The 12,421-nt window shown below is 38.3% G+C and overlaps 1 protein-coding gene across 3 annotated transcripts in view; it reads right to left on the bottom strand.

The window, feature by feature from the left end:
• Positions 1 to 751: 751 nt before the first annotated feature.
• CMSS1 (cms1 ribosomal small subunit homolog (yeast)) overlaps positions 752 to 12,421 on the bottom strand; it is a 333,716-nt gene continuing 322,046 nt past the window's right edge. For 2 of the 3 annotated variants that reach the window (XM_006916546.3, XM_025050090.1), the window contains exons 8-11: positions 9,454 to 9,514; positions 8,083 to 8,170; positions 2,770 to 2,858; positions 1,028 to 1,327 (exon numbers count right to left, since the gene is read on the bottom strand). In XM_006916546.3, coding sequence (XP_006916608.1) covers positions 1,244 to 1,327; positions 2,770 to 2,858; positions 8,083 to 8,170; positions 9,454 to 9,514 — 322 coding nt within the window. In that variant the 3' untranslated portion in view covers positions 1,028 to 1,243. Of the gene's footprint in view, positions 1,328 to 2,769; positions 2,859 to 8,082; positions 8,171 to 9,453; positions 9,515 to 12,421 lie in introns of all 3 variants that reach the window. The other variant, XM_015593042.2, reaches the window with a different exon arrangement.

Raw genomic sequence — 12,421 nt, 5'->3', positions numbered from 1 at the left:
CCAATTAATAAATGTTGAAGCAGTGAGAGAAATAGAAAAATCACAATAGTTATAACAGTTTCAGGCAAGAACAATCAATGTTGCTAAAGTTGACAGGCAAAGTATGAGGAAAGATAGGATATTCGTGCAGCTCAAGGTATTTCCCCCAAGACTGACAGGGAAAAATAACAGTGTTACAGTGGAGAAAATCAGCAGACACCACCACAACCAGGTGATCAAGGTCGACATCACAGGTAATAAGGCACATCAACATCATGTATCCTCTGCTACGATGCATTAAATAGGACGTATCACTTCTGGGATATTCCGGCCAACAAATGCAGAATCTCAATCAAATCATGAGCAAACAATTGGCGAACTCAAATTGAAGGACATTCTACAAAATACCTGATTGGTACTGTTCAAATGTGTCAAGGTCATGAAACAAAGGAAAGACTGAGGAACAGTCACTGATTTGAGGAATCTAAGGAGATCTGACAACTACATGCAATGTGGGATCCTTGATTGAATCCTGGAATAGAAAAGGGACATCAGTGGAAACACTGGTGAAATCTGAATAAAGTCTGTAGTCTAGTTAATTATACTGTACCAACAATGATTTCTTAGTTTTGATAATGGTACCATGGTACCATTGGGAGAAGCTAGGGCAAGGGGATATGGAAATTTTCTGTACTATTTTTGTAACTTTTCTGTAAGTTTGAAATCATTCCAAAATAACAAGTTAAAAAATAAATGAGTAAGACAGTTGTAGTTATGTTGTTGGCTTTTATATGTTTACAAAGTGCCACACATGCTGGCAGCTCTTTCTTCCACTACCACTGCCACCCTTCACGCTGGGACGACGCTTCACAGTTTACAAATCTGTTCCGCATGTACCATTACATGGAACCCTCAACAATCCTGCGAGATAGCATTCCCATTTTGCAGCTGATGAAACTGAGGCTCAGAAAGAGAAGCAGCTTGCCTCAAGTCGCCTAGCTGCTTCTTCTCCCACACAGTCAGATCTAGGCCAGTCGGTGAAAGAAAAACAAGCCGGTCATACTTTATTATAAAGGAAGCTGGCAAAGAACCGATTCATTGCGGTGAAAGAATCCCCATCAAACATTACCAGCGACCCATCTGGTGATGCAGCTAACATCATAAAACAATAGCTGATATTTACTGGGTGCTTGCAGTGTGCCAGAGTCATTAAACGAGATGCAAACTCCACCATGAAAACTGGAATTTTCGTTAGGACCCGCACTTAGAAGAGGCCTAGCTTCAAAGATTCCGACTTGCACAGACTGAGGACTCCCATTTCCAGAAGTTCAAAAACCTCCTTTCTTATCTAAATGAGAGAGGAAAAAAGGTTAAGATCAAGAAAAAATGGTCTTGGTGAATAAATTCAACCATCTAGACTCCCTGGTATTTATGCAGCTGTTATGACAGAATCAGGGATGGCAAAATTCTAACCCATATAAATTTTATTTTATTATTAGTTTCAAGTATACACTACATTGGTTAGAATCCTAACCCACATTTTATTCAAAGCGGAAATATTTACATAAGTAAAAGAAGAGGTATCATATAAAACATCAGCTTCATTAAAGTATCTTTTTGTTTGCACCGCTCAAAATAATATCTCATACAAAAATAATCTTATACAAAGATACCCAAAGTGTGCCAAGATTACACACAATATTTCGATATAGGATAATTACTACTAATAACATCAACATAACAAAAACTATGGATGACAAGGGTGTTTTTGTTTCTATTTCTCATTATTATAATTAGAAAAGTAGTGGTGGACTGCTCAGATTTAACATTATAACTGAAATCATCACATGCCAGACATCATATTTGTTAAACCAATTAAAAAAATAAAAACATCAGTTCAGGGGACAGTGTGTGTGTGTGTGCGTGTGTGTGTAGAGAACTGAGACAATTGTCTCTTGAACTGATGTCTGATATAACTTACTAAACAATTATAATCAGGTCTAGTCATTCTGGGGATATGGTTTTATGTGATAAATTAATTCATTCAGCATGTTTGGAGGAGCAATTCCAAGTACTGCAAGCTTTTTTGCTAGTTACTGCCATGATTCATCCCTGCTTGGTGACTGGCAGCCATGTTTATTATTGCACAAATCCTTTTCTCTCCAACTGCTACTTCTAAACATCCAGCTAGATTGAAAAATTAGCCCCATGGTAACATGGTGGGTGGCAAATAAATTTTTCACATTATGATGATAATAGATTACTTTCATAAATATATAATGAGCTAATACTGTGCTCACGAAGGCATTCAATCAGTTTTAATCCACTGAGACATCAAAAATTTTCTCATCACCCAAAACCAAAATTAAGTAAGTGAGATTTGGGGGATGTAGAGATGCAGGAAATGAGGCAGATTTGTGCCCCCATCTCCAAGTGCACTTATAAGGATGAAGAGCAAACATGATTGTGTCTTTAAAGCAAGGCACAGGGGAATATGCCAAGTCGTCCAGATCTTCCTGTTTCTCAAAGGTACAGTATAGATAAGGTCCCCATTGGGACAGAGGCCATCAGTCATTTAATGAAGAAACAAAGCTGATAAAACACGTGGAAAGGACAGAGTTATGTGTAAGGGGTAGATGGCCTCTATAATTGTAGTTACTTTAAACTAACTTTCAAAGGCCAGAATGAATGTGCTGGCTCCCCATGTCAAAGACTTTATTATTGTGTTTGAACTCAAGTTCAAATTAAAAAAAAAGAAAAGATTAAAGGCAATTGCTGGTTACAAGGTACCTCGGGAATGTCCATCATTCTTCTCAACTTCTGATCTCTCCAGTTCCAGTCAAAAACCAGAAACTTTAAGGGGTTCAAATTAAGGCCACCTGAAAGAGACAGGGAGAGAGTTGCTGCAGCAAAGACCTCATGACATAAGCCTATTAAAATGACTTTCTCTTCTCCTGGTTGCTTTTTGCCTCATTTGCTGTCCTCTCCCCTCGTAACTAATCTCTGCATATTAAATGCTGTCCTTGCCCGATGGAAAACAAATGCAGTGCTCTGAAACTAGCTCTCCTTATAATCTTATCATTGATTCTGAGGGAAGCAGAGAAATCGCTTGCTAAGCTTGTCACATGCTCAAGTGCTGGCAAAGAACTAATCCCAAGCCTCCGTTTCATGAAACCCCAGAGAGTGGAGTTTCATTCCTGACAGGGGTTTGGTAAGATCCCTGCAGTCTGGGGAAGGGGCCCTTCAGAGGACTTGAGTCCAATGGAGTCTGCATGACTGAGGAGGTAAGTGGGCAGAAGGATGAGGATAGGGTTGGGAGGTTAATTTTAGGCAGAAAAGGAAGTTAAGATTAAATGGGCTCTATTTTAAGTCAGCTATCCTTTGAGGAAACTGGCGAACCACTGAAGACTCCATTCCCACTGTTTTCCTGCCTATCTAGAGACAGTAATGGAATGTGGGGCTCGAGGGGATCTCAGGGATTGTCTGTTCCTCAGAGGTCTCTGAGTTGGGCAAAGTTAGTTCTTCTCCCTCCCCATGTTCTTCCCACTGCCCCAAGCTGTTACACGTTTCACATGGAAACAAAACTAAAGCCTTCCTTTACACAACTGTAGACTTTCCTTCAACGTTTCTCTGTATTTCAATAACTTCTTCTCTGCCCAAAAGACTTTTTCATGCTTATCATAATTACAGTGCCTCTTATTTAAAACTATCTCTGAAAAATTAAAAATGATAAAGGAAGAAAGAAAATGGGCTGACAGTCTTCTCTTAAAAATAACTTATGGCTAGTATGGAGGAAACAGATACAGCCTCTCTGGAAAATAATTTGGCATTATATAATATGAGCTTTAAATGCTTAATATTTGATAAAATAATTTTCCTTATATAACATATCCTAATAAAAACATCAGAAATTTAAATATTTACTTACAAAGATGATCACTGCAGTATTATTTATAATAGCGAAAATAAGAAATAACCCAAACATCCTACTATAATAAATTCGTTAAAAAAACAATATAACTTGAGGTTAATATACAACATATATAAAGAACTCATACAGCTCAATAGCAAAAATCTGATTTAAAAATAGGCAGAGGAACTGAATCTACATTTTTCCAAAGAAGAAATCCAAATGGACAACAGTTACATGAAAAGATGCTAATTATGAGGGAGACATCACAAATTATGAGGGAAATGCAAATCAAAACCATAATGAGATATCACCTGATACCTTTTAAAATGGCTATTATCAAAAAGACAAGAGATAACAAGTGTTGGCAAGAATGTGGAGAAAAGGGAACTCTTATGCACTGTTGAGTGAAAATGTAAATTGAAAACGTAAATTGCAGCTGCAATGGTAAACAGTATGGAGGTTCCTCAAAAAATTAAAAATAGAACTACCATATGACCCAACAATCCCATTTCTGGGTATATATCCAAAGGAAATGAAATGATTATCTTGAAAATATATCAGCACCCCCTTGTTCGTTGCAGCATTATTTACAATAGCCAAGACATGAAAACAATTTAACATCATTGATGAATAATTGTTCATCAATGAATGAATGGTTAAAGAAAATGTGACATACATATACAGTAGAATATTATTCAGCTATTAAAAAATGGGCAGAGGACCTGAATTGGCTTTTCTCTAAAGAGGACATAGAGACGGCCAATAGAGATATGAAAAGATGCTCAATGTTGCTAATCATCAGAAAAATGTAAATTAAAACCACAACAAGATATCATGTCAAATCTGTCAGAATAGCTGTCATCAATGATTCAGGCAATAGCAAGTGTTGGTGAGGATGTGGAGAAAAGGGTACCCCTGTGCTCTGTTGGTGGGATTGCAAATTGGTGCAGTCAGTATAAAAAACAGTATGGATGGAGGTTTCTCCAAATATTAAAAATAGAACTACTATATGATGCAACAATTCTATTTCTGGGTATTTATCTGAAATAAATCAAAACAGTAATTTGAAAAGACATATGCACCCCTATGTTCACTGTAGCCTAGACATAGACAATTGGATAAAGGAGACTTGGTACATATATATAATGGAATATTACTCAGCCATAAAAAAGAATGAAATGTTACCATTCCGGACAACACGAATGGACCCAGAGAATATTATGCTAGTGAAATAAGTGAGACAGAGAAAGACAAATGCCATATGGTTTCACTTATGTGTGGGATCTAAAGAACAAAATAAATGAAGAAACAAAACGGAAACAGACTCATAAATACAGAGAACAAATGGTTGCCAGATGGAAGGGGGGTTGGGGAACAGGGTGAAAAGGATGAAAGGATTAAGAAGTACAAATTAGTAGTTACAAAATAGTCATGGGGATGTAAAGTACAGCATAGGGAATACAGTCAATAATATTGTAATAAGTATGTATAGTGCTAGGTGGGTACTAGACTAATTGAGGGGACTACTTCATAAATTGTATACATGTCTAACCACTATGCTGTATATCTGAAACTAATATAATATCGAATGTCAACTCTAACTAAAAAATAAAAAAATAAAAAATAAATAAAATGAATAGAAGACTGTAAGAAAATAGTTAATATTAACTTATAAGATAATATTTTAAAGTAAATTATTTTCTTTTCTGTACCTTTTTGCATTTTTCAAAGGCTCTTACAGTCGGAAAATTCCCTTCATTATTAAATTAAAACAATACAATTCTGTCTATAATTGTACAGATCCCAATCTCATGGGATATCATTCAACATCTGGAAACTCTCCTTAATAGACCATATATATATATATTTATAAATAAAATGAGTTATGCATCATTTGTCTCACTTTGTTAGATTTTCAGTTTCTAGTATGCTGGAATTGTTCTCTTTGAACACTTTGTATGTAGCCTAACACCTGTGGTTAGTGAATATTTAACCATTCATCCAATCACAATCAAAAGTAAAAGTTATTTTCATTAGTATTGTAAAAATTCAACAGCTCCTTAAATAATTTTCCCATTCCGTAAATGAGACAAGCTTTCACACAGAGTTTTCATGAATCTGTAGAAATCTAATTTCAACAATTTGTACTGCTTCATTTCTCCCCTCTCCCTTTATCTCTGTATTGCATGGAGGGTCTGGTCACACACACAAAAACATCTGTATTCCAGGAAAGGGAAAAGTGAATCTTTGGCTAAGAGGTGTGGGAGAGGCAGAGCCTAATCCTGGCCTCTCCTGTTGCCCAGCCAATCTCTCCCAACTTTGCATCTCACAGATGGACTATGAGCACTTCTCATCTGTTCCTTCACTTTCATCATCCTACTATGTTCTCAAGAGGAAAATCCAAAATTCTCGGCTTACTGTTCAAGGTCTCCCTCCATAATCTTTCTTTCCAACTGAATCACTAGCTATTACAGCCCACGAAGTCTCCAACTAAGGAAGGTGGTCTCTTTAAAAAAATAATAACTACTATTTGTTGAGTTCTTAAGGCGTGACACTTACTGTGCTGAGCTCTTTACTGGCATTTAATTTTCATAACAATCCTTTGAGAAAGGTACTATTTACTATCTCTATCATTCAAATAAAGAAACAGGTTTAGAAAGGTTAAGTAACTTGCCCACGTCACAGAGCTGGTATGGGAAGTTGCTGGACCTAGGATTTGAATCTGGAGGTCTGAGTCCATAATAGAGGCTCTTAACTTCAATGTGGTATTGTCTACTTTTTGCCTCCTCCAGATATTCCACATGTATCTGCCTGCCCTCCTCTGATTCAGCTGTAGTCCCATTCCTGAATGCTTTTCTTACATCTCCATACTTCGAAGATCCTATTTTAATCCTCCCCATTCTTCAAAGATCAGTTCAAGACTCCTCTGAAAAGCCTTTCCTGCAGATTTAGCCAAATCGCTCTCTCCATTGCAACTCCTCCAGGATGGCGAAATACTCACTGGGCCCTTGGCACCTCCTGCCTCGTGTCATCAATCTCATTCCATTCGCATATCTCTTCAAATGGACCAGGAACTCCCTGAGTGGGAAAGGCTCAGGAACCAGGAAAGCCTAGACTAAGAGACCTTGGAGGGCCATTTAACCCTTGTTAACTTTAGTTTCTGTCATAAGACATAAGAATGCCAGCCTGCAAGGATGATACGTACTAAATGAGATATGTAAGTGTGTCTAGCACAGCGCTAAGTACAAATAGAAACTCAAAAAATATGTTTCCTTTCCTCATCTGGGGCCTTCAAGTTTATTACTTGTAATTTGCACAGAACTCTGTATGTAGTGGGTTCATGTAACCCTGGAAGCCTTTCATCTGGAGAGAAACACTAGTATTTTTAGTTTCGTTCACTTCCTGGCAAATGACCATCTCTATACTGAGTTACTATACTGATGAATATATTACTTTCAGATATATAAAAAATACAGGAATCGCTTTAAGCAGTTATAAAACAATGTTCTATTATTTCTTTAATTCAATAATGTTCTATTATTGAATTAAAGAAATAATTTGAAAATGAGCATCGACAAGAAATCTTTATTCTGTCTGGCAGGTAGAACAGGTAAGATCATCTGCAGGCTAGCAGGTTTCTAGGCTACTTACTGCCTTTGAGAAAATCAACAAACTATAAAACCCACCAGTGGATATTTTCTGGAATACTTTCTGGGTAAAGCACTAAAAAAGAAATGCATTTGGGAGAAATATTCCAGAATACTAGTATTTCATACACAGAAACTATGTTTTTGTTTCAACATGTTTTATATACCAGCTGTCAAGTGGAATGGGAGTCTTGAGGAACCAAACTCAATTAAGTGAGAAGCAAATACTCAACATATCTAGCTCTACAAACTCCAGAGAGTGTAAACTGATGGAATTAATTGTGGATCCACTAACATGCTTAAAGCGATTGAAATATGAATGTATTTAGGTGGGCACATGGACTGAGTTTTGCCACAGTGCTTATCATTTCCTATTTCATTATACTTGCTGGCTGACTTCAGAGGATAAAGGCCGAGTTTCCTACTCCTGAATTAACACAGAGGTCTGGTTTCACTACATCACACATGTGGTTTCCCAAACTCACACAGTGGGTAAGGCAAACTCCCAGCTCTGAGTGGGAGTATCACTGGCTCTTTTCATACCTTGTTTAACAAGTTCTTTAATCCTCCCTGGAGTTCCTACACCCAGGTGCACCACACGCTTCTCCAGCAACTTTACCTGCTCCTGCACCTATTTCATAATGGAAGAGAATAAAGAAAAGCGTGATATTGAGATTTATAAGAAATATATATTTGGCCATTCAGATGAGCAAAATATACTTCTCATACATATGTGGCCTTCACCCACAGTTCCTGACTCACAGCTCCCAAGGCCCTCAGAATCTCTTAAGTGTTGAGAGTGATACAGGTGTGTTTTATGTAAACGAGATGGGTTTTGGAAGCACCTGAGGATGGGGACTGGTTGCAAGGAGTATCAACCTTGTGATTAGAGGGTTGGAACTTTCACGCTTGACCTCCAGGGAAAGGAGAGGGGCTGAAGGTTGAATCCATCTCCATTGGCCAATAATTTAATCAATAATGCCTATGTAATGAAGCCTCTATAAAAACCCGAGCAAGGGGTTCAAAGAACTTCTGGGTTGGTGAACACATGGAGTTTGGAGAGAGTGATATGCCTGGAGAGGGCAATGGAAGCTCTTTCCCCATGCATCTCTTCCATCTGACTGTTCCTGAGTCATATCCTTTTATAATGAACCCGCAATCTAGTAAGTAAAATGCTTCTCTGAGTTCTGTGAGCTGCTCTAGTAAATTAACTAAATCTGAGGAGGGGCTTTTGGGAACCTCTGATTTATAGCCAGTTGGTCTTAAGTACAGGTAACAGCCTGGGCTTTGCAACTGGTGGCTGAAGTTAGGGGAGGGGGTATGTGTGCAGTCTTACAGGACTGAACCCTTAACTTGTGGCATCTGATGTTATCTTAGAATAGATAATGTTAGAACTGAGTTGAATTGTAGGACATCAATGTGGTGTCCGGAGCATTGCTTGGATGTGTTGGAAAGCACCCTGTCCCCTGTTGGAGACTGGGTCCAGGAACTCTTTTCAGAGTCATTAGAAAGTGCAGTCATAGGCCAATTTGGATCATTTTATCTAAAAGTTAATAAAGTTAAAAAACAAATGGGGCTACCCCTGTTTAGGGTCAATTTCTAGGGCAAAGAAGGTTAACATCAAGAGAGAAGAAAACTGGTAAATCTTCAAAGAATCCAGGGGTCACACCTCAGCTTCTGTACAGGAATCTTGGAGCATGGAGGAATAGTGACTGCTGTGGGGAGAGGTGGGTATGCAGAGGCAGGAAATGCAAAGAAAACCTGAATCCTCGTTAAATATGTTAAATAAAGAGGCACACAAGAACACGCTTGCTAAGAAGATAAGAAGAGGCTGAAGGGGAAAAGCTGAGGTCTGGGAGTGGCCCTTAAGGACCATTAACATCCCTCATCAGGAACCACAGGCCTTTTGCTTACCTTGATGTGTTTTGCAAACAATTTCATAACTTTGCTGTCTCCTTTGAATGCTGTCATCGACCTAATGAAAAGGAACAGATTAATGCATAAGAAAACTCACTCATTCTGTGCCATGTTGACTACTTAAGTATTATATCTTGTTTTATTCAAAAGAATATGCGCATTTATATGCATATATATGTGCATATGTATATGTAAATATGCACACACATAACAAATGTTGAGATTTTCAGGTAAGCCCATTTCTGAGATGAAAGTGGGCTGGCCTTTTATTCAGGCTTCTCACTCTCATACACAATATACAAGGTTAGCCTAGCTTTCCTTGATTATTGAAATACGGATCTGCCCTTCGCTTGTAATACAGAATTTCTGTATTTCAGGACCCCAACAGAGAATTTATTTTCGAACTCTGCAGTATAGTTCTCACACAAAATTTGGTTGTGAGAACTGTCTCGGAACAGTGGAGCGTCTGTGCTCTATGGCTTGAGCCCACGAGCATCTGTAAAAGGTTGTTGGGCTGCTGGAGGAGACCTGGGGATTAGCTGATAGGGAGGAGCAAGAAGGTTTAGGTCTTCATCAGAGCAGCCCCCCACTTTTAACTACTTTGCAGAGTGAGCTCTTCTGTAAAATTTTATGTATGGAAATGCTTCAGATATAAATGGGTACAAAATAAACAATCTTTTAGTAGAACTAACATGAAAATACTGCTCGGGAATACTGCTTTGCTTTATATATCATTATTATGTTTTGGGAAATATTATTGATCGGTAGGAATCTATGCATTTGCAAATAGGGAATCATGTTATGCAAGATATGTGGCACTAGAGTTTTTAATCATACATAAGCTTTCTCCATGGCAAGGTAAACTTGGAAGACAGTTTAGGGGACATATTTAACATAACTCATGGTTTTCAAGAGAGCAGCTAGAATTATTCATGATTAGACTTTATGAATAGGGCTCGTTGTACCTACTCAAAAATCACCTTTTGCAAATCACCTAACCTTGAAATGGATTATAGTATTACCGGGGACACAGAAAAACACTGAGAATTGGTAAATGAAGTACGACAACATAGTGCTTTTATGCCCCTCAGAAAGGCATTTATGTACAGCAAATGCTCAAATCAATCTGACAACTTGTTTTTAAGAGGCCACCTTGAGGCCAGTCTCTGCCATTAGTCTTTGAATCTGAGTTCTGTGGTGGTAGTTTTTAAAACACTGAAAAGTCACTGTGAACTCCTATGATTTCGGAGTGAGCAAATACAGCTGCCCAGAAGCAGTTGGAGTCTTGAAGATCAATTGTGTTTAGGGCAAAAATAGTCGAAAGAGACACTTGTTTTATGGAGAGGGTATGTGATACAATTTAATGTGTGTGCTTGGAACAGAAAGGAGATTTTGAAGGACTATTAACAAAGCTTAATGCCTACTTCTCTAAATTCATGATCAGATTAGTTCATTTAGAAAGACAGATGCTAAATAACTACTGAGTGTCTGCACCTTAGTCTATTTGATCAAGTTCCTCCTTCCTCGGGACTTAAATTTTCCTATACTTTGTCTTCTGTCAAAGCCTATCATAGAGCCTGGCTCAGGGAGAAGCCGAGTCCAAGTAAATCTCCTTTTACTCTGAAAGCTGAATGTTACCCCAGGTCCAGTGGAAACTTTTTTTTGTTTATTCTACAAAAAAATACAGTAAATGGAAAAGTACATGAAAGCATTTAGTAAGCACTGACAAGTTATCTTTAAAATATAATTTGGGGATTCTGGGAAACATGGTGGAGTGAGAGACATCCTCAGATCTCTTCCCTTGAAACAACAATAAGCTGAACATCCAAAACTGAACAAAAAACACCCAAACTGCACACCAGCACATCTGACCGTTGGGAAATGCGCATAAGAACTACCACAGGTCAGAACCCGGGTGTGCTGCAGTGGACTGGGAGAAATAAAGAAGCTGCCTCTCACAGCTGCCAGAGCTCCTTGCAGGAGGATGGGGAGGGGTGAAGGTGCAACGACTTTCCTGGAGTTGCCTGGAGGTGCCTGGACTTCTACGCAGTCGGCAGCTAGGCCTAGTCATCAGGGCAGAAAGTAGAGAAGCAGGACGGGGACACAGGGAAACAATAGTTGATTTTTACTGGGCATGGGTGCAAAACCGAGGCTGAGCCGCAGCCCCCAAATCGCAATCCAGAGGGCCCCTCTCCCCATTCTCCGAGATTGATCATTGTGGAGCCACGGGGAAATTTGAGAAAATGCTACTGAAACTGTTTGTGAACTCTGACAGGGATTGAAACTGAGAGTAGCAAGTGTGATTAAATTTCTACAAAAAACAAAAAAACAAAAAAACATTATTTAGGCTTTATATAAAGCAAGGATCCAAGAGGCTTAGATGCCACCTACTGGAAACCAAAAGAAAAGCGCCTTCTTTGTGGCAGGCTAAAGAGAGACCCTTATATAATAAATCTTTCTGGAAAAACAGCAGAATACACTTCCATTAATGCCCAGGTGGAGAAATAGTCTATTAAACACCATGAACAACCAAGGTGACAAGGCATCTCAAAAAGAAAGAGAAAAATCTCCAGAAAATAAGCTTATAGACATTGAAATATATGATTTAAATGACAGAGAATTCAGGATGGTACTTCTGAAATGAGTTCCGAAATAAGTCATATCAACAATTTCAGGAACTGAAAAAACAACTAGATGAGCAGAGCAAGGAGAGTGAAACCCTCAAGAAGAACAGAATAGATCTTCTAGAGATAAACACATTGCAAGAGTTGAAAATGAAATAGCAAGCTTGGGAAATAGAGTTGACCAAATGGAGGAAAGGATCAGTGATATCGAAGACAGAAAGCTAGAAATGAATCAGAAGGAAGAAGAGAGAAACCGAAGAATAAAAAATAATAAAAAAATAACTAGCTGATACCATCAGGAGAGGAAACATAAGAATAATGGGCATTATCGAAGGTGAGGA

Source organism: Pteropus alecto, unplaced genomic scaffold (assembly GCF_000325575.1).
Source record: "Pteropus alecto unplaced genomic scaffold, ASM32557v1 scaffold164, whole genome shotgun sequence".
In the NCBI taxonomy this organism is placed as follows: Eukaryota; Metazoa; Chordata; class Mammalia; order Chiroptera; family Pteropodidae; genus Pteropus; species Pteropus alecto.
The sequence above is the reverse complement of the archived record's forward strand: the minus strand, read 5'-3'. Positions and strand labels throughout refer to the sequence as shown.